This window comes from Cotesia glomerata, linkage group LG3, assembly GCF_020080835.1.
Source record: "Cotesia glomerata isolate CgM1 linkage group LG3, MPM_Cglom_v2.3, whole genome shotgun sequence".
Taxonomy (NCBI): Eukaryota; Metazoa; Arthropoda; class Insecta; order Hymenoptera; family Braconidae; genus Cotesia; species Cotesia glomerata.
The window spans coordinates 13,049,804-13,073,989 of record NC_058160.1 but is presented as its reverse complement, the minus strand read 5'-3'; the positions used below and the strand labels follow the sequence as shown (position 1 = coordinate 13,073,989).

At 32.2% G+C, this 24,186-nt stretch overlaps 1 protein-coding gene across 7 annotated transcripts in view; it reads right to left on the bottom strand.

Annotated features, from left to right (window-relative positions):
* LOC123261118 (homeodomain-interacting protein kinase 2-like) overlaps positions 1-24,186 on the bottom strand; it is a 229,311-nt gene that overhangs the window by 24,899 nt on the left and 180,226 nt on the right. For 6 of the 7 annotated variants that reach the window (XM_044722614.1, XM_044722618.1, XM_044722617.1 and 3 more), the window contains 3 exons: positions 12,872-13,135; positions 12,632-12,791; positions 9,595-9,818 (listed from right to left, as the gene is read on the bottom strand). In XM_044722614.1, the coding sequence (XP_044578549.1) occupies positions 9,595-9,818; positions 12,632-12,791; positions 12,872-13,135 (648 nt within the window). The remainder of the gene's footprint in view (positions 1-9,594; positions 9,819-12,631; positions 12,792-12,871; positions 13,136-24,186) is intronic. The other variant, XM_044722616.1, reaches the window with a different exon arrangement.

Below are 24,186 nucleotides of genomic sequence, written 5' to 3'. Positions count from 1 at the left end.
TTACAATTTTTGTTAAAATCTCCGCTTTATACAATGTATGAAATAACATTGGATCAATCATTTTTCGAAAACGACTCAATCCCAACTAACGTTCCTCTAGAAGATATAAGTGAACACATACCCATTGAAGAGAGTTTAACTGATCAACAACATACACTGTTATGAAATGAGGATCAATACTTACGTATTGCACCAGGAGAACAAAATACTCCACGGAGTTTGTTGTTCGATGAACATGCGGAAGAGCTTTCATTCCCATCCATTTACTTGGGTCAATTTCGGAGCTTCAGAAAAGGAGTTAAGGCATCACCATTCACAATAGCTTCAAGTGAATTACGAAGATCTGATCGTCGAGCTGTAACACCGTATCATCTTTTATATGTTGCAATGAAAATTATGCGATTAAGAGTTCGTGATTCTCCTACTATTGCATTTAAACATGTTGGTAAAAATACAGCAGTCACTCGACAACAAATTGAGGACGAACAATATATTAATAACTGTATCGAAACCAACCTTGCTTTTCTACGATCAATTCCAAACTCGACATGGTATTGGTCTAATCGTAAAAAAGACCTTTTTGCTATGATTAGGCAACTTGGTAAACCAACAATTTTTTTGACAATTAGTGCTAATGAAATCGGCTGGACGGACTTAATTCAAAAATTGTACAAATTAAAACATTATGGAGTCAACATTATGCTAGAAGCTGCCGAAAACTTGCATTATCTGGAGAAAACGACTTTAATTAATGAGGATGCTGTAACTTGCGCGATTCACTTTAACAAGTTAGTGAATGTTTTGGTTGCTATTTTGCAATCAAAAAAATTTAGTCCTTTTGGAAAATATTACGTTGTAGATTACTTCAAGAGGATTGAATTCCAACATCGCGGAAGTCCACACGCTCACATGTTACTATGGTTGAATAACGCTCCGGTGGATGTTCTAAATAATAACAAAATTGATGCTATAGCATTAATTGATTACTTAATTTCAGTCTCATCTGAAGAAGCATCAGGTAACATGAAACTTCAGATCCACAAGCACACATTTACGTGTTTTAAAAAAATTGTTGCCAATAGACCACAAAAGTGCAGGTTCGAGGCTCCTTTTATGCCTTGTCAAAGAACCATTATATTATCACCTATGCAGAAAGAAGAACCGGATTTTCAACATTATTCTAATCATTACAAGAGTATAAGATTAAATCTTGAAAATAAAGACTATCTCGATATGGATGCATTTTATGAAGACAACGATATACATTCAGATGACCACTATCATAATATATTGCGAGCTGGAATCAATAGACCCAGAGTATTTTTAAAACGCCAGCCACATGAGAAATGGCACAATCCATTTAATCCGTTTCTTTTCAATATTGTGAAGTCTAACATGGATATTCAATTTATTACGGAAGAGTATTCTTGTGCCGCTTACGTCGCCGAGTACGTCAATAAAACCAACAGAGGAGTGAGCCATCTTCAACGTCTCAATATCGAAATTATGAATGAACATCCAGAGTTTGATATTGTTGAAGTTACTCGAAAAATCAGAGTCAATATGTTAAATAGTGTAGAGATGACAAGTCAAGAAGCTGCTTAGTATCTTTTACGAGAGCCAATGTCCAAATGTTCCACTGTCGTAACCACTATTCCCACAATGTGGACTACTGATCGGCAGAGAATCCGAAAAACTCAAAAAGAATTAGACGCAATAGGTGTTGGAGATGATTCAACTGATATTTGGCGTGATGATTGATTCGACAAATATGAAAAGTGACATCAAGACTTGGAAAATGTCACACTCGCTCAGTTTGTTGCAAAATATACTGTTCAGAGCAACGAAACTTATTTAAAGAGAAATAAACAACGTATTATTCGCTATCGTAACTTTGATATGGCACAAGATTTAAACGAATATAAAAGAGAAATGGTGTCCTTACACTTTCCTTTCCGCAACGAAGATGCAGAAATTCTGTCGGAATTCAAATTCATCCAAATATATGATGAAAACGAGGATTTGATTTTAAATCGTCGACGAGAATTTGAATCAAATCTTGACATTCAAAAGACGATTCAAATTTGTCGCAATTTGTGTCGTAATGATATTAATCTTGCAAATGATGATGTTGAAGATGCAGCGACCAGATGCGCTGAATCTGATCCATATCAACATTTGTTTCAAAATGCGAATTCAGATATCAATGCTGACATTCGTTTGGCTGTACTGAACAAACTTGGACCCATTGCCAAGAAAAAAGAAAATTTGATGTCAAATGCAGACTTTTGTAAATTGATGAGAATGTCAAACAGCAAACAAATTGAACTGTTACAACATGTAATATCACATCTATTATCTTCAAATAAAAGTCCTCTTCAAATTTTCTTGACTGGCCCAGCTGGTTGTGGCAAAACATTTATTATCCGGCTTATCATGGATATTTATAATCGTTTTACAAATACTGATGGTTTATGCAATGCATACATTGCATGTGCTTCGACTGGTAAAGCCGCTGTAGCAATTGATGGTACCACGGTGCATACAGCATTCACTCTTTTATTACTCTTTCAAAGTTACTTCCCTTAAGCATTGAAGTAGCTCATCAGTATCGAGCACTCTTTAAATTTGTAAAAGTTATAATTATTGATGAAATAAGCATGATTAGTGCTGAATTACTTGGACACATTGATTCACGCTTAAAACAAATTACGGGAAACTTCGACACTAATTTTGGAGGATTGGACATGATTTTATCGCGGTTGGTGCCATTCGAAAGGGCTTGACTGAACTTAAATTTTGAAAACTATTTGGACCGATTCAGATCAATAGATTTTGAGAAATCTTAAAAAAACTGAAAAAAAAATTTTTTTCAAATGTGGTTTTTTTGGAATAACTTTTAAACGGCTTAAAGGTTCAATTCCAAAAACTAATCAGCTTTTAACCTCAAAAAACCACGTCGATTGCCACCAGTCCGGTCAAAATCGATTGATTTGTTCGAGAGATATCGTGAACGAAAGAAAACCAAAAAAAAGTGTTTTTTCGGAATAACTCCAAAATTCCTAGCGCGATCAATTCAAAATTTGAAATTCTTTGTGAGGCTTGAAAAACTGCGTCGAATTCTTCTAACCGCGTAAAAATCGGTTTATTCATTCAAAAGTTATTGCAGTTTAAAAATTCAAAAAATAGTGTCTTATCAAATCTCTATCAGACTTTTGAGCTCGAAGAGCTTTAAAGCATAGGAAAGCAATCTCTTTGAGCTCGGAGAGCTCAAAATAACCCATAAATTTTTTTTTGAGCTCGAAGAGCTCAAAAACGTTATTGGTGCAATTTTAAGCGCCTAAGTATGGAATTGGCGGGAAGTTGCAGGGATGGCCTTCAGGGCCAACCGTTTTCCTAATTTTTTTTTTATTTTTTTGATAAAATTTTTTTTTTTTTATTTTTTTATTATGTGGCATCAAAAAATACATACAACTCTAAATTTGCACTTTTTTTTATCACCAACCCTTGCTTTTTAATAGTCATTTTCATAATTTTATCATTTTCTATCCCACTCGATAACATCAATTATTATCACTTGGTAAGTTATCCCCTCCATGTGTCTACCGGTGTCACTTCTCACCCTGTAAACAGCACGGAGTAGGGATGTTACCTCTACAGTTTTCGGCTATTATTAGTGTTTATGCTTCAAGCGTAGTAGTTAAACATTTTTACTATCTCACAATCAGTGTAACTCTCATATCAAATATATTCTCGAGTAACTTTATTATTTATTTATTAATAACTAATATTATTGAATATAATTAATTATTAATAACTAATAAAATTATTAATTTTGAGTGTAAATCGCACGATCAGTTAATTAAGTGACTTACATAACCTCTAAAATACTCAACACATGTCACGAGTTCCCGCAAACAACGGCTATTGAGTTGTAAGTATAAATTATTTTTTACGTTTATTATAAAATCAAAAATTATTCTTTCTTATTTATAACGAAAATATTGTTGGGAATGGTGAAAAACGAATTCGGTGAAAGTTAGATTTTTATTACAATTGGGAAATTTTTTTTTGTGTTTACTTATAAGAGCTCTAACTTCGACAGAATTTTTTTTTTCACTATTTCTAACAATATGTATTTTCGATATAATTAAGAAGCATAAAATTTTTCGCTTTCGTTCAACTATCTAATTTTTACATGTATATTTAATGTAATCAAAGATAAAATAAATGATTAATATAATAATTAAATAATTCAATCAGTTCTATTCATGTGTGTTTTGTATTGTACAGTGAACAATGTCAACAAAACGCAAAGGGACCAATTTGAGCCGTGATACAAATAAATCTAGAAGCATTCGAAATAGAAGAGCCCAAGAACCGAAGAACAAGTTCAGGAAGAAAATACTGGAGCGCGTGTGAGAATGGCGCAATTGCGTCAAAAACAATCAGGCGATACACGAGCTGAACGCAATGAAGTCATGAGATTAGAACAACGACAATCACACCGTTTTACTGTCAATAGACGCAGAGCGAATGACCAACAACGCCAACAGGCACATCGAGCATTTGTAGCTACATAATTTCTGCGTCTAGCATTCCAGTATGAGCCCGATATTGAATATTATGCTCATTCAAAAGTAGTAATTGGTGCTATGGACAAAGAATGCCCGTATTGTCATGCTTTGAAATTCAAAAATGAACCAGCCGGGATGTGTTGTGCGTCAGGGAAGGTACAACTAGCTGTAATTGAAACACCACCAGAACCATTGAACGGTTTGCTTATCGGCACAGATCCAGATTCTAACGTGTTCCTGAAGTCCATTCGAACATTCAACTCATGCTTTCAAATGACATCGTTCGGAGCAACAGAAATAGTTCAAAATACTAATGCAAATGGTCAACAATACAATTCTACATTTAAAATCAGAGGCCAAGTTTATCATAAAATAGGCTCATTGATTATGAATTTGATTATTACACTTTTAACAAAACAATTAAATTATTAAACGCAATTAACTTAAATTAATATTTATGAATATATTATTACAGGAGCCGAAACAAACAAGAACGTTAGCTTGAAGGATTATTATGCGTATAGATTGATGATTAGACGCGGGCTGGATAACGTCATTCTACGATTTCGAGAGCTTTGTCAACAATTCATGGTCGACATGTACGCGAAGATAGAAGGCGAACGACTACGATACTTACGATATAATCAACTCAAGCTACGTGTGGAAGAGTACATTCACTTGCGAGACGCTATTGTCAACAGCGCCGACGCCGCCGAAATTGGTAACTCTGTCATTCTACCATCATCGTACGTAGGCAGTCCACGTCATATGCAAGAGTATATACAGGATGCTCGGACTTTCGTGCGCGAATATGGGCGACCGTGTTTATTTATCACGTTCACATGTAATCCAAAATGGCCAGAGATTACATCTTTGCTGTTGCCTGGCCAAAATGCAATACATCGTCATGACATTACAGCACGTGTGTTTAGACAAAAGCTGAAGTCATTAATAAATTTTATTACTAAATCACATGTATTCGGTCCCACACGTTGTTGGCTGTATTCGGTTGAGTTGCAAAAGCGAGGATTACCTCATGCCCTCATTTTGGTTTGGTTAATCGACAAAATCCGTCCTGAAGAAATAGATAATATAATTTCTGCAGAAATTCCCGATCCGTCTACTGATCAATTGCTGTTTGATATTGTTACTTTGATATTTTGTTACATTGATATATTGTTACATTGATATTTTGGTGCCTTTGCACGTACTTTACTCTATTCAAAAGTACCACGCTATTTCACATGGGCTCAAACAAAACAATGGATACCCCGCAAGCAAGGCTCATCAGTTGATGTATGTCCCAATTTATTCAAATCAAACGCCTTGGGGCGAGTATTTACAGTGAATCCAAGACAAACTGAGTGCTTTTATCTTCAACTATTGTTGGTTAATGTTACTGGCCCATTGTCATTTCAAGATATACATAAAGTGAATGGGCAACAGTATACAACGTATAAAGATGCATGCCTTGCACTCGGCTTGCTAGAAGATGACAATAAGTGGGAATGTATGCTTGCTGAAGCAGCATTGAACTGTACAGCAATACAAATTCGTCTACTATTCGCTATAGTATTGACTACATATTTTCCAGCCCGAGCAGAGATATTGTGGGATAATCACAAAGATTCAATGACTGATGATATATTGCATCAACATCGTACACGATGTAACGATCTAGCGATAACATTCAGCGACGATATGTACAATGAAGCATTGATTGCTATTGAGGATCTTTGCATTATCATTGCCAACTTACCACTCAGTCATTTCGGTATGAATTCGCCAAATCGAGGTGCAACTGATTTAATGAACACTGAAATGAATCGTGAAATGCAGTACAATACTGTAGAAACGGCGGCGATTGTTACTCGCAATGTCCCACTAATGAATGAGGAACAAAGAACCATTTACGACCGCATTATGCTCGCAGTTTCAGCAGGACAAGGTGGGTTCTTCTTTTTAGATGCACCAGGTGGAACTGGCAAGACATTCCTTATTTCGCTAATTCTCGCCAAAATACGATCCAATAATGGCATCGCATTGGCCGTTGCATCATCGGGCATTGCGGCAACTTTATTGGATGGAGGCAGAACAGCTCATTCAGTATTTAAGCTACCACTAAATATTCAAAATAATCCTGACGCAGTGTGCAACATAAAAAAACAATCGTCCATAGTCACAGTACTGAAACAGTATAAAATTATCATCTGGGATGAATGTACCATGGCACACAAACATTCGCTTGAGGCGTTGAACAGGACATTGAAAGATATTAAAAACAACGACAAACTATTTGGTGGCACTCTGTTAGTCCTTTCAGGTGACTTCAGACAAACACTTCCCGTCATTCCACGTTCAACATACGCTGATGAAATCAACGCCTGCTTAAAATCATCGACATTGTGGCGTAATGTTGAAATATTACAGCTGAAAGTAAATATGCGCGTTCAAATGCTTCAAGATCCATCCGCTGAAACATTCTCAAAACAACTCTTAGATATCGGCGATGGAAAAGTCACTATAGCTGAAACTGGATACATAAAATTAGCGAATGATTTCTGCACAATCATTGATTCGCAAGATGCTCTCATTGAACAAATATTAAACGCGATTAGTCATTAAAAAATTAATGAAAAACGTTATCGAAGGCACCATTTTAAATGGCAAGTTTCGAGGTGAAAATATATTGATACCACGAATACCTATTATACCCACAGATGTGCAAATTCAATTTAAGCGTATTCAATTTCCGATTAGATTGGCATTTGCAATGACTATTAATAAATCCCAAGGCCAAACAATGTCTGTTTGTGGCTTAGATTTGAGCACACCATGTTTTTCACACGGACAATTATACGTTGCATGCTCTCGAGTAGGTAAACCATCAAGTTTGTTTGTATTAGCTAAAGACGGGCAAACAAAAAATATTGTTCACGCTGCAGCATTAAGAGATTAATATTATATAATTAATTAATTATATAAATAATTATTACTTTTAATAAATTAAAACAATTAATGTTTGGTGTTTTGTTATTTTTAAACAACATTCCCTCATCGTTCACAGCGCTCCAGGCCTTTTTCACTCATATTCCACATCCTTATACACTTTCAATAAGTTAGTAATTTTTTTTCTATACTAGAAATTCTCTAAAAATTATTCACATGGCAAAACAACGTTTGCCGGGTCAGCTAGTGTATATATATATATATATATTGTTCAGTGAACAGGCCCAGCCGCGATAAAGTCGCCCCTGGGGGACTCCCAATTTCACGAGCCGCACCTGTCTACCGCTAGTTCTCGGTGGTGTGATTGGCTGATCGCTCCGCTGACATGCGCAATCGGCCTTCTTCCCTAAGTCGACGAGGAAGAAGACGCATTATTATTATCTTTCGCTTTCACGCTTTCGCTGCATCAAGTCGCCATTAGTATTTATTTACTTTCGCTTTTTGTTTATAAACCGCATTTCGCCTATCTAATAATTTAATTTGCTTAAATTAATTGTTATTAATCCGCTTTAGTTTGTTTCAGATAAATTGTGTTATTTGTGCAATTAATTCTCCGCTTTTCCAGTGCCGGCAGTGTGATCAACCACGTGTCAACCGGCTTCGCTTTATTATTCACGCAATGCTTTATTTATCCGCTTTTATTTAAATAATCCGCAAATTAACATATTCAATATAACTTGTATTTAGCGTAAATAAATTTATAGTGTTAATTTTTAATATTTCCGCGTTTTAATTGAGATATCCAGACCAAAACCTGATCCTCCGCTTTCCCGCAATTACATCATTTTACATATATATATATATATATATATATATATATATATATATATATATATATATATGGGTCATTCCATGTCAAATCGACCAATAGTTGGAATCGACCCCTTTCGATTTGGATGAATTTTGGTCAGAAGTTTTCTTTTATCATAAAACGAAGTTCTGCCAAAGGAAACAAAATAAAAAAATTTTTTTCGAAAGATATGCAAATTCAAAATTTCGCGATTTTTCCAGTTAAAGTTATGCAGATACATAATATTGTAATTTTGAGTATTTAGAAATCAAATTCATGACGTGAAAATATTAAATAATAAATTAATTTCAACTTTTTTTTATTTTTTGGACATAATCTTGCATCCTTAAAATAAGTCATCCTTAACACATGATAGAATTTGTTAATTGTCCTTTTTTTACTTCATTCAAAGTTGTTGATGCCACTTGTCGTCTTATTAACATGGGAATAATTTGTAATTTGAGATTGAGAACTATGATTGTGCAGAATTGACCCATATACATATACATAATTAATAATTGATTCTTTAAAAATTTTTAGCAGCTTCAAAAATATAAAATTTTGAATAGAATCGAAGAAAACGATCAAAAAAAGTGGCCAATTTGGTATGAAATGCACCAAATAAGTACTTTTGTTAGTTTTATAAGTAGTTGTCGTGTCAAAAGCTTATAGTGTCTGAAATTTCTAAATTTTTACATACTTATTATGGATATCAAAATATATTAGCCCTTAAAATTTAAAGCTAATGGATCATACTAAACACGAGATAATTGCAATTAAAAATAAATTTTTTTGTACATAACGTATATAACAAGAGTAAAGAATTCACAAATTTTTATGTTTTTGCATCAAATAGATAGCCAGGCTTTTATTAAAAACTAATATTTTACAGAATGCTATTTTTATAATTAGTATAAAAAATTTGGAAATTCCTGGCCTCGTAGTTTTCTAGAAATTATTAACAAACTAGTCAAGAAAACAAAAATTGTGATTAGTAACAGTGAATACACGATAATTTGTGAAAAAACCAGAACTAGCGAGTAAGAAAGAAAGCAATAGTACAAATTAAATATCGCATAAAAACTACCACAAGATTATAATCTAAAAATTATAATTATATAGCAATGTTAACTATGTATATGAATAACTAGATACATGACAAATAAAAATTTATTCATATGATCATTGCTGGTTCTTTGGAGAAACTGTTTTACTCACCTATATTGATGTATTGGATTAGTAACTGTCCATTTTTGGTGATCTCTGGAATGTGCAGCAGGAGGCTGTACATACTCATGTTTATATTCTGTTCTTTTGGTTGGCCAAGAAACACGTTTTTCCGCACCAGTTGCATAAACTATATGCTGTTCTTGAAGATGTGGATGCGCACTGCTGGTGGTTACATACTGCAATAAGTAGTTATGCATATCATAGGCATCATCCTAAAAAATATAATCCACAAATAATTTAGTAGGGAACACAGAATTTTAAATATGTACTATTTATAGATTCTGAAACATTTTACAATAATTTGAAATTCCTCTACAATCAATAAATATCCTTTCAATCACTTGTCAATTTATATATTGGTCTAAGCGTTGAAATAAATTAGCTGAAGCGTATCCATTGAATCAGGATTTAGATCTGATTAGTATATTTGTAGATTATTACGTAACTATACTGTAACAGGGAAAATCGAACTTCCCGGGGTCATTATCGACCACTTAATTAACGCACGGTAGGTAAGAGCTTTCCCTTACCTTTCGATTTTTGACAAGTAGTTTCGACTTGTCACCGGGCGTGCTAATCGAAAGTCCCCACTACTGTCCCCGGAAAATAAAGCGGGGCATAGCAATAGGAAAGTTAGAGAGCCGGAGTTCGAGGGATATAAAAGAGCCGACAGGAGAGACATCGAGGCTTTTTTCCCTTCTGGAAGCCAGTGGCCTTTTGCCTTTGTGAATCAGTGACCTTGTTGAGATTAGTTTAAGTCAATAGAGTGCAAATTTGGACGTCGAGAATAAAGAGCAACTGCAGAGGAAGTTATCGGGGCATTTTTGGAATTGGACAACCCTGTCGCACCCTGGTTCGAGACGACAAGACGCCAAGCAACTAAGCCCGCCAAGTTGGACCGGAGCATCAGTCGTCGTTGGATAAAACAATAATTGAATCTCCAGGTATTTTCGATTATTGTAGACCAGATTTGATTATTGATTTAATTAAGAGGCTGAAATAATTAAATTTAATTTCTCGAGCGGTCATTTTTGTATTAGCGAGTTCGTACTTTAGTATTTATTGTCAAGATCAATTAGTTAGTTTTGTCGCTGAACATTTATATTGAAAATTAAATTTAATTGATTAATTGTTAATTTATTGGTAGAGAATTTATTAGTAATTTATTATAGGCCTGTTGGCTATAATAAATTAATTTTAGTTAAGAATTTTCAAGACAAAGTTTGAATAAGAAATGAAAATGCGTAATTAAGTTAGTGAAGGTCATTCTATAATGTTCTACGGTTGTAAATTTTGTTGAGACGCTTTAGAATTACAGTAGTTGGATTTAAGAAATTGTGTTAAATTAAATTTAGGCCACTGGGCTAAATTTAATTAATTTAGTTAATTTAGCGAATGTATTTATTGAGAAATTTGGTGAATTTAGAAAATGATTACTGAACTTGTTAAGAAAATTATGTAGTGAACTATGTTAAAGATTATTTAGTGGAGATCAAGAAATGAAATAAATCAGTGGGTTTAGTAGAATAAATTGATTGATAACTTTAGTAGAAAATTTGGTTAAGTAAGTTGAAAATGAATTTAGTTAAGAAGATGTATTAATGAATTTAATGAATTAAAATCGAAGGTCAGAATTTTGTGTTAAGTAATTGTTAGGCGTAATTTTGGTAATTTTGGAGAATGCCAAGTTTTGAGATTCAGTTTTATTGGTAATTAAGATGTATGAATAAAGTAGAGAATTTTATAGAATTAAGTTAGCGTCGGTGGACGATTTTATATGGAAGTTAGTGATTTATGATATTATATGGTAGTCCGTCAGGTTGACGAGGTAATTATGGTATTCTATGGTATTCCGTCAGGTAGACGAGGTTGTTTATGTGAAATTAGTTCTGATAGTTGAAATAAACTTTTGTTAATTATTGTCAGGTTGGCGTAGTTAATAATGAGTTCATTTAGTATAGATTCGTAATGGTCTATAATTAAATAAAGAGTTAGATGCGTAATGGTCTATGATTAAAAAGAGTTAGATGCGTAATGGTCTACAATTAAAAAGAGTTAGATGCGTAATGGTCTACAATTAAAAAGAGTTAGATGCGTAATGGTCTATGATTAAAAAGAGTTAGATGCGTAATGGTCTATGACTAAAAGGAGTTAGACGATATTTAGTTTGTAAGATTTTGGCGAGTGCCTGCGTAGATGAGAGGTTCTCACAATTTAGTAATTATTAGGTTAATTTTAAGGGTAATATTTTTAAGAAAAATTGTTAATTTTAAATTGTTTAATTGGAATAAATAATTATAGTTTTGTTATTCTTAATAATTGTTTCTCAGCATTAATTTACAACCCTCTCTCTGAAGCTTCTCACGACCCGATCTTTCCCTTCTCATGCTACCCCGGTTCAAAAGAGGAAAGGGGTGACCAATTGGACCGGACTAACCACCCTGTTACAATGCGCTATTGATAAAACGTGAATAAAACCTTGAAATATTACGATAAAATCGTGAATATTTTCAACGCTCGACTATCCATAGTTTTTATTAGTTTTTGGGAACAATTTGTACACTATTGAGGTGATAAGTCCGAATAACATTAAGAATAAGAACGATAAAATTCTTGCAATTTCTTGAGTTATTTTTTTCAATAAATGGCTTAAAAATAATACAATAAATATGAGGGCTCTCAAATCTAACAAAAGTCAAGAATCTCTAAGTACCTGAAAAATTATCCATAAGTACCAAATTCAAATTTTCTGGATGCTATAGATCATAAGAACGAACCTCTTAAAGTTTTAAAAAAAAATTATTTTTACTGGCTTTTCAAACATTCAGTTTTAGAAAACTAAAATTCTGAATCGTCATACATATTTATGTACAATCCAGCCAGATCATATCTAATAATTATTTACTGGAGTTGTTGAAAGAATATAATCATTTTGGAAACACCGTGGAAATATTACTCAACTTCCCAAATATTTGGGTCTATTGCAAAAATTTTTTTTCTTAATTTTATTTAAAAATAAAGGTACCTGATAAGTTGGAGCTTCTTTGCATGATGGTGCATGACATGGGTGAGGAGCCAAGTATTCCACACCAGGTTCAGGTTTTGTCGCAATATTTATCATGTTACACTCAGATTGAACTTTTGCTAATAATCGTTTCTTTTGGGATTGTTGAGAATACCCGGAGCTATATAATTGAAAAATTATATATTAACATTTTTATGTGTACTTTAACGAAACAAATAATGAAAACAAAATAGTACAAACCTAACGTGATGTTGTAGCTGTGGTTCATGCTTAATGTGTTGAGTTGTTTGTTGAACTTGTGGAAGTTGGGGTATATGAGTTTGTTGATGCAAATATGCATGTGCTCTACCAGGACTCACCTCGCCATCACTGTCACCGACAGTTACACAACTAATGACGTTTTTACGTGAAACTCGAGTAGTGTTATGGGAATTACTATGGGAATGAACAGTGGTTGAATGTATTGGTTGAGAATTTTGAGTAGCACGTGGAGTTGGTTGAGTACTGTAATAAAAAATTATCTTTTAATCAATGTTCGATTGAAATATAAATCAAAATTTAGAAAATCCAAAATCACAAATTAGCATTTGCATGATAATAAAAGAAATCTTGTTTATTTATACACGTGTTGTTTTTTTCCTTATTAATATCACCAGCACACAAAAAAAAAAGTTGTCTGTACAAGTTGTCCGAAGGCCGTCCAGCCTTCAATTTCGAGTAAATTGCAAAAAACCCCAAAAAATAGCGAAAATTCTATGTTTTAGCAAGAAAAAAAATGTTGAGATCTAAGGCAAGCATAATTTTCATGTATTTTGGTCTGTTAAACACTAATTTTGATCGTACTTTAATCATAAACCGTTTTAAATTTAAAAAAATTGTAAAAAATCTAAAATTGCAAAAATCGAAGAAAATTGGGATTATCTTGGTATAAAAAATTTTGTGGACCCGGATTGATGAAGATTTTTATGTAATTCAATCTGCTTGATCTTATTCTGCAATAAATTTGGCCCATAGTCCCCTCAAACATTCATAAAATTGCAAAAAATCGATTAAATAGCAGAAAATTACTGCTCCAAAAATGAAAAAAAAAAACTTTTAAACACAATTAAATAAATTTCTTGTATTTTTTATTAAAAAAATACAAGATTAATATCTGAAAATGCAAAACAATTGTAAAATCTATGAAAATGACGAAAAACAGAATTAGAAGAATGTTTTTCCCAACTTTTAAACTGTTTTCCGGTGGTATCAAACTCTTTTATTTTCGAATGATCGACGGAGTGGATTTCTCTTTCGTTTGTTATTTTCTTCTGGTATATCTCTTTTGAGTGTCCAGCAATAGTCTGCCATCACGTTGATATTCCAATTTCCTTGATACCTAGTCTCCATTTCACTTATGTGACCCTGACCAGACGCCGATACTGGGTTTCCGAATCCTTGCATCGTAAAGTACTCATCACTTGTACCTGTCATGACGGCACATACGCCGTTAACCTAGTAGTCTACTGTCCCTACTACGAAGTGTTTGGCAACAAAATTCTAAACCGGACAAACTTAATTGATTTTTATGTAAAAAAATGTGAGGGATTCAATGGTGCTATTTGCCAAACTGCATGAGTAACAGCAAATTAGTTATTAGCAAAAAGGTGTGCAAATCGATGCTAGGTCATACTTTAATCGCTATTTATATTATAGTTAATAAAGATGATTGCCTGAAATATTTTTTTTTGGTTCATACGAACCAACCATTTTTTTTTATAAAAATCAATTAATTATTAGTCCAAAATAATTAATAAACTTTTACAAGCGAATGCTAACAGCTGAGTGAGTTACCGACGCAGTCCGCGCAGCTCCGAGCGACTGGCGGTGATGCGCGCGCAACCGTTTCGTTCAAATCACCCTCCTAGGTGATGTCTCTGATAAAAATTTTTTGACAGTTATAAATCAAATTTCAATAAAAATGATTGCTTCTTCGTTATAGACGAAGAGTATTTATTAAAGAAAGTAACTTGGACTGGAGCTACAAACTACAGAGGAATTTTCAGCAAGTATGTCGAATTTGTCAAAAATAATTTCAAAAATAATGCCAAAATTTACTTTGAGGGTGAAGGCTTCCTTGATCAAGATCCAATAGCTGCAATGAAATATAAACAATCATTATTATCTTCATGTTGCACTATTGAATTTACAGAAGCTAATGTTGCTACTCATGCAAAAGATAAATTACTATCAAATTCCGCAAATAAATCACGTTTCATCAATCTATTGAAAAAAGTGTTGATCGAAGAAAATATACAGGTTGAAGTTATTGAGCCTAAATACTTTGCAAAAACTGTTGTTGATTCCATTGTATCTGTCACGTCTACCGGTGTGAAGTGTCTCGCCAGTGAAAACATCGATCTCCTTGTGCTTTTAAGCTCTGTTGTGACAGAGAAACATTTCTATTTTTTAAAACCAAATGTCGGTGCAGCCCATGAACAAATTTATTCAATTGACTTAATTCGCGAGAAATTTGTCGATTACTGTAAATATTTACCAATTCTCCACGCTTTCACAGGATGTCAAACTACGTCTGCTATTTATAATTATGGTAAAATATCCATAATAAATAGCTTCATGAAATCAATGGACGTTATGAAAATTTGGCTTGATTTATTTAATAACCCAGCAAACGAAACTGACGGTATCGCCACCGCTGGAAATTTTCTTTTTTATAAGATTTATAAATTAACGGACGCTACATCATTATGTCAAAGTAGACATAAAGTTTATCATCGGGTATGTGCTAGTAAAAAAAATAAAATTACTCCTGCTTTATTGCCACCAACAGATAACGCAGCTAAATTCCATTCTTTACGAGTATTTTACCAAGCACAATTATGGACCGGAAATCGAGAAATCAATCCAACACATTGGGGGTGGAAAAAAAATGACATCCTTCATTACTTACAACCTATTACCACTACCCATCCAGTAGCACCTGATACTTTATTAAAAGAGATTTCTTGTGCCTGCAAAACTGCATGTGATAGTAGCCAATGTACATGCAGAAAATCCGGAATGCCGTGTACAGATTCATGCAAATATTGCAGTGGGGACACTTGTACAAATTGTGAGAAAAATCAACCCCATAACGACGTTGATTCAGATGACGAAGAAACTATTGAAAAAGAAAAATCCCTCGAAACCAGTGTAGCGGCTGAAGAAGACGATGAAGAACCTTTTTAATATTGTATCCAATTTTTTTTAAAACCGTAAAATGAATATGTATTTTTTGAACAAATAAAAATCAATACTGTATATATGTGTTTACCTAATTTATCTGACATCCTAAAACACTTATAATACTTTACTTAATTTCAGAATTTTTTAAATATTTATCGAGCTTTGTAATTATATAAAAGATTTTAGTAACTATTCGTGGCTTAAAAAGAAAATGATGTCTAAGTTTTCTGGTATAAATAAGTATAAATGATTTTTTTGCAGTAATATTTACTGATAATTAATTAAAATTTTTATACTTAAATATTGAATGAGTATAATGTCAATATTAAAAGTAAAAAATAGTAACAAATATCAGTTGAATTTAATATTAAATAATTATTATCACGTTAAATTATTTTTATCAGGGACATCACCTAGAAGGGTGATTTGAACGAATCAGTTGCGCGCGCATCACCGCCAGTCGCTCGGAGCTGCGCGGACTGCGTCGGTAACTCACTCAGCTGTTAGCATTCGCTTGTAAAAGTTTATTAATTATTTTGGACTAATAATTAATTGATTTTTATAAAAAAAAATGGTTGGTTCGTATGAACCAATAATGGGGCTTGCCAAAAAAAAATATTTCTGGCAATCATCTTTATTAACTATAATATAAATAGCGATTAAAGTATGACCTAGCATCGATTTGCACACCTTTTTGCTAATAACTAATTTGCTGTTACTCATGCAGTTTGGCAAATAGCACCATTGAATTCTTCACATTTTTTTACATAAAAATCAATTAAGTTTGTCCGGTTTAGAATTTTGTTGCCAAACACTTCGTAGTAGGGACAGTAGACTATAGGGACTCTGCCAGATGGTTCTGTTGCCCACCGTCACCCCGAGGAGGTGCCCTGATTGCAAGTACAAGCAATCATGCAATAAAATGAAGTCTGCACATCGAAGAAGTTGAAATCCCAATATGATGGCAAATTTTTACTAAATAAAGGAAAAGGTGGAAGAAGATGTGTCCACGTCGTAGATCATTTGAGAATGAAACAGTACAATACCCTCGAAAAACCGTTAAAAATCCAATTTGTGTACATTCTTGGATCTTAATCTTGTATTTTAGAAATAAAAAATACAAGAAATTTGTTTAATTGTGTTTAAAAGATTTTTTTCCATTTTTTCAGCAGCAATTTTCTGCTATTTTATCGGTCTTTTGCAGTTTTATGAATGTTTAAAGGGACTATGGGCCAAATTTATTGCAGAATCAGATCAAGCAGATTAAATTACATGAAAATCTTCATCAATCCGGGTCCAAAAAATTTTCTGTAACAAGATAATCCCAATTTTTCACGATTTTTGCAATTTTAAAGGATATTTTACAATTTTTTTAGATTTAAAACGGATTATTATTAAAGTACGATCAAAATTAGTGTTTAACAGACCAAAATACATGAAAATTATGCTTGCCTTGGATCTCAAAATTTTTTTCTTGCCAAAACATCGAATTTTCGCTATTTTTTGAGGTTTTTTGCAATTTACTCAAAATTGAAGGCTGGACGGCCTAAACTGACCGTAAATTCGTGTTCAGCATGTCGAAAAACATGCCCGTAAATAGGTGGCGCCCGGTGTACAGACAACTTTTTTTTTTGTGTGCCGGTGTATTATGCTCCTTATAAAATTTTGATAATTGATTGAAATTCTGACTATAAACGCTTTCTTAACTGATAAAAATGGCACCACAATTATTGTTTAGCTTCTATTATTCCGCTATTGTTTAGCTATTATTATTCCGAGTAAACTCCGTGTCACGAGGTTCCTGCTATACCGATTAGAGGCCTACCTTCTAGTAATAAAGTATCGACGGTTAACAGTGCGCGGTGATCTCAAGTATTCGTGCCGCTAGCACTGGTGTAGTCAGGTGAAAGAAAGCGAGACCCTAACGGAGAAAGCAGTGGGGAGAAGAGGTGATATAAGGGGTACCCCGAATCGGTGCCGGCATTAAGAGTGATTAAGAGATCGCCACTAGTGTCGCAACAATCGAATGAAAAAATCGATTGTTGACAATCGATTATGATCGCATTAACAATATCGATTTGGTCGATTAATCGTAATTTTAATAATACGTAGAGGTCCGGTGGACGCGTAATTAGTTTTAAGTTATTACGTAGAGGTCCGGTGGACGCGTAGTTAATTTTAAGTCTTTATTTTATAAGGGGATTTACTATTATTATAAAATTGGGACACGGTTAAATAAATTTGTAATTTTGTCTAATGAATTCTGCCTAAGATTATTTACAGCTCCTCTCGTAATTTCTCTCGCTACCCAAAGGATAAATTTTTCTCTGACCAGGCTTGGGAAAGTTTTAAAATAATTTTTAAATAAGATAAACTTAGGAAAAAATAAATAAAATAAAACTCTAAATATTAAATAACAATGGAGTATTCATGAAAAATAAAATAAAAAATTAAATAATATTTTTAACTGATAAAAAAATGCTCCAATTATAATAAATAGTTTATACTTTTGGAAAAATAATTCTTAAGATAAAATAATATTTTATATAATAATGAACAATTGGCATAAATTAATAAAATAATGTTCAAATAATAACTAATCCGAACAAAAATAATAGTTTAAAAAAACTAAAAACACGCTTTTTATAGAAAACCAAACTACGAAACAGAAAATAAATTTAAATTAAGAATAGTGTTAAAAATTTCAATAAATATAAATTAATAATAGTGTAAATAAAAAAAATGTATTTTATTTTAAAAAAAGCGTGAGGTGCATGGTGTCAATAGTTATAAATATTTTATTGACAGATATGAGTAGAGTGATTATCATTTTGATAATATCTTAAAAAGCACCCCACGCTTTTTTTAAAATAAAATACATTTTTTATTTACACTATTATTAATTTATATTTATTGAAATTTTTAACACTATTCTTAATTTAAATTTATTTTCTATTTTTAGTTTGGTTTTCTATAAAAAGCGTGTTTTTAGTTTTTAAACTATTATTTATTTTTACTTTTAGTTTGGTTTATTTATAAAAGCGTGATTTTTAGTTTTTAAACTATTATTTGTTGATTATCAAAAATATTCAGGCGCGCAAATTACCCACGGAGAGTTACATACTGACATACTGACATACTGACATACAAGTGAAGCTAATAAAAAATAATTATTTATAAATATGATAAATACGGGGAATCAGAGTTCGATTTCGGAGAGCGAGCCTGAGAAACGGCTACCAGAACCAAGGATGGCCGCAGGCGCGCAGATTACCCACGGAGAGTTACTGACATACTGACAAACTGACATACAAGTGAAGCTAATATAAAGCGTGTAAAAACAGTTTCACTGTGAAAAAAATCGCGCCAAGTCCACGTTCATAAGACTATTAAGAAAAAAAAATTTCTTAGTTCTTTACAAAAAGATATAAAATAAAAAAATTAAAAAATCCAAGTAACCGATATGATTGTATTTGATTTTCGGAAATTAAAAAAAATTTTATTGTAAATTTGAAAATTAAAAAAAAAATTTTGGAACGTATTTAGTGTGCGTGGTTGCAAAATATTTTACTTTTAATGAAATTCGTAAAATCTATTTACTAGGACTTTAAAAAAATTGAAATACACAATGACGCACACCAAGTACGTTCCAAAATTTTTTTTTTAATTTTTAAACTTACAATAAAATTTTTTTTAATTTCCGAAAATCAAATACAATCATATCGGTTACTTGGATTTTTTAATTTTTTTATTTTATATCTTTTTGTAAAGAACTAAGAAATTTTTTTTTCTTAAGTCTTATGAACGTGGACTTGGCGCGATTTTTTTTTACAGTGAAACTGTTTTTGTTCGGATTTTAGTATTTTTTGTAATTATAATAAAAATTTACAATTGGTCCCAACTTTAATCTCGCGTTGGCTGCATTTTTTTTAGCAAACTATCCTCTTGAAGCTACAGTTTATGTAAAAACAATTCCAGCGCACCCTGGCGAATGTCGATGCAAGCTTTGAAATGTATTTTTTTAACTGTAGTTTCCCATCTATTGGAAGATTACCATGCATTCTCGAATTATTTAGTCTGTGGCATGTCACTTTTTACATAGAAAAAAAGTCAGGATCGAAATTTTTGAGCTTGCTATAGTTTGTGCTGATAAAATTTAATAATTTCAAGTAGATTAATTATTATAATTGAATATAATTAATTAATATCAGTAAAATAAAGCATGAATTACTGTTATAATATAAAATTTAGGAACAAGAAGTACCGTAGAATTAAATAAAATTTTGCAACCTCAAAATACCGTTCTGCTTACAGTAAACATAGTCGGTAGTCTGGCGCTCCGTTTACAACGGATTTGAACGGAACTTGGCGCCAGATTCTACCGAATCTGTAGATAAAAGAATGTTCAAAAATTAATTTAAATAATTCGTTAAGGAATAATAATAATTAAACAATAGAAAATCTCAAATAAATATAAAAGATTAGTGACTAATTATTAATAATGAATATTATTATCAATAAATAATTAAATAAATTATTTAATTAATAAATAAATAAGTAATAGTTATAAATAAAATAAAAGATTTAGTTAAATAAGGAACAATATATTTGTGTGCATGTAAATGTGCTTACACGTACACCGATAAATAGATACCCATATAGTCTATAAGTTAGAGAGAGAGGGATAGTGTACCCTCTGGGCCCAAAGAGGGGAGTTCAGGCGAACATCTTCGGAAAACCCGAAAGAGAGGGTAGAAGCCGAGGAAAACAGGCCACTAATTGGTTACTGTTTTCCCCCAAATGGTAATTTTTAAACGCCCAAACTTTCGAGGCCTGGAGATCCTCGCACCATGCGAGTCGCATGGACTCATTCTCTTCGTCCTCCAGAACTCGTCAAGTACGGATCGCCGAAAATTCTTGTAAAATTCAGTGGATATGTTCACTTGAATTTAAAGTATATTTTAAAATAGAATCAGTGTTTGAGTATAATAGTTTACCGAAGTAGTTGAAGGATAAATAATATCAATCAGATCAATTCTGCGATCACGTTAGGCGGAATTCAAGGTTTGAGAGTTTATTTATTTAAAATTATAGGTAAAATTCTGTAACACGACGAGCATTTAGAGAATAACGTAGAGCCAATTGATTAGTAAGAATCGATTGTATTTAAATTTAATTCAAAGATAGTTTATATCATTTAAATTTTGTCTAATTCAAGGTAGCTTTGTATCACTAAATTTTGTTTTTTTTATATTAAAATAAATAGTTTAAATATTAAAATTATATAATTATTACGACAGTATTATCTTTGCATCCCTTCTGAGTCCCGGTCTAAAGGCTTCGGCTTGGACCAAAAATAAATTATAAATAATTTACGTTCCGAATTTTGGACGTAACAGACATAATGGTCTAAGTTTGAAATAAATAAAAATTTATTAATATCATTTAAATTTAATAATTCTATTAAATGAAAATAAACTATGTCCTGTAATCTTTCAAACAGTCTGATTTTACTATTTTATATAATAAAAAAAAAAAAATTATTTTACAAAGAAAAATAAATAATTTCAAATTAAATAAGCAATTAGTTATTTTATTTCAATAATCAATCCTTACATATTGTAATAAATAAAAAAAAAATAAATATTTTCAAGAAAAATTATTATTATTCAGTAATAAAAGGTTGTGTTTAAATTTAACTATATAATTTGAATTTACTCTACCGCCAGTTACCTAACAAAACTTACCTTACCGACAGTTAATTTCTTACTTATGGCTTAAAAGACAGATCAATTTTCGTTGTTTTGTAAAGTTTCATTGCTTACAGTTAAATTTTTTCACAAATATGATATTTAAATGTTTTAATGTGTGTATTTTATTACATAAGATTTACTATTATTTAACCTCTATTAACAGCCGAGACCAGTGATTGCAGTTTCAATCGGCTTAGCGAAACGAATGGGAATTTTGAAAAAATGTTTTTAGAGATAATAGATAATTTAATAAACTATTTCAACACAAAGCGATTTTTTCAAAAATTTCATTCGTTTCGTAAAACCAATCGAAACTGCAATTGTTCTGCTGTTGGGAGTGCGACAGAGATAGTTCCATTGAACTCCCTGAGAGCAAAGCGAGAAAAAGATGGTCTCGCCTGTTAAGTGTTATATATGAAGTGTTAAATGTATATAACTTGTAAGAAAGCAAGTTACTTTTTGAATTCCTTTACAATTATTACATTGGCTATATTTCCGTTCGGATCACTCAGATGACCCCGAATTTTCTAATTAAAAACTTTAAAATTAGAAATGAACTATTCAATTTTTGAATCGAGTATCGGAAGTAAAAATATATTATTTTAATAACGTAATTAAGATTAAAAATATTTATTTTATTTTTTAATCTGGATACAGGTTTAAAAATTGAAAAACTCTATTCCCAATGCGGTAATTAGGATTCTAAATTTTATTTTTATTTTTTCATCCTTTTTTAAATTAAATTTTTCCGAATTACAAGATGAAAAAAAATTTTTTTTTGAATATTTACCCTCGCAGACTTGACTCCACCGTCGAAACACGGTAGACTTATCAATGATAAGTTATCATACATGCACTGTGGATACACCGTGCATTTGTTTCATTTTTTCACGACGAATCCACAGTAGTTTGTTACGGGATTCCTGCTATATTGACTCGAGGCCTACCCTCTAGTTATAAAATATCGACGGATCACAGTGCGCAGTGACCTCAAGTACTTTTGCTGTTAGTGCTGGTGTAGTTAGGTAAAAGAAAGTGAGACCCAAACGAAGAAAACAGTGGGGAGAAGAGGGGTTATAAGGAGAAGTCCAAGTCGGAGCCGGCACTTAGAGACTTGGGTAACGACAGTGAACTTCACCATCGGAAAACAGCTAAGGCAATTATCGTGGTCTTCGTTTTCTTTCCCAGTGGAACGAAGCGATCAATTAATTAAGATTTCTAACGTTTGTACACATTACTGATAATATCCGAATTTATAGGAAAACTATTTGGTCGAAGATGACGGAAAATAATCCAGAGAGGGTAATCGAGAATCACGAGCTGCCAAGTAAAGGATATAATCTACCATCTGACCCAACACTAGAAAGCAGCAACGCAGCGTACACTGAAAAAAAAGTTTTTTTCCTCCCAGAATACAAAATATTTTTATCCAAGTATTTTAATATCCAGTATAAGTTTCTTAATATTAAAAAACTGGTATTTTTCCCCTGAGAATACCTAAGTTTTTTCTAGAGCTAAAACTTAATGCTGCGTTACCATAGCAACCGCAGTGGTGGCGCCACCAATTCTCTGATTTCCCTCCAATTTCACAGTGCTGGTGTTTGTTTACACTCGAAAAGTTTTTCAGTTAAAAAATTATTTTATTAAAATTTATTCAACAATTACAGTTATTATTATTAGTTATATGGATTCTTGGGTACAAGAAAAGTTGATTGAATGGGGTTTACCATCTCTTCAAGAAACTTTTAAAGGTAATTATTTTTGTAAATTAATGTTTCATACTTTTCCTATTGCTTAACCTCTTTCTGTAAGTTATTATTTTATTATTTTTTTTTTCCCAATAATAGTTTATTTTTATTGAATAGTGCTTACATGAGAAAATTAAAAAAATTAAATTTAATTTAAATGTTAAATTAATATATTCTTTTTGAATACATAATTTCAATTGATAATATTTGATAACCATTGTAGTTGAAATATTATTAAAAAAAATTTCGGAGTATTGTTACAAGTGGAAACTTTGGTCAATTTAATGAGTAATACAAAATATTCCTACTGCAAGACAATTAAAATAGAAGGATCAGGATTGAAGAAAGTAAAAGAAGAACAGGTGCTACAATGGAAACTTTGGTCAATTTAATGAGTAATACAAAATATTCCTACTGCAAGACAATTACAATAGAAGGATCAGGATTGAAGAAAGTAAAAGAAGAACAGGTGCTACAATGGAAACTTTGGTCAATTTAATGAGTAATACAAAATATTCCTACTGCAAGACAACTAAAATAGAAGGATCAGGATTTAAGAAAATAAAAGAAGAAGAAGGGTTGAAATCGATTATAAGGAGCGCCGGAAAATAAATAAACACAGGTCGAAACAACGTTTGCGCGACTAACGAGAACAGGATGACAGAAAACAAAGTAGGGAGCTTCACGCTAAAGTTAAGGGTGCCACATATCACCCCGTATTCGTACGCGTGGAATCAGGACTCCAGGAAAAAGAAGAATAAAGACTTTAACTATGCGAATGTGGACGGTAATATTCCGTTTAAGGTCCCCCACGAACAAGACGAACACA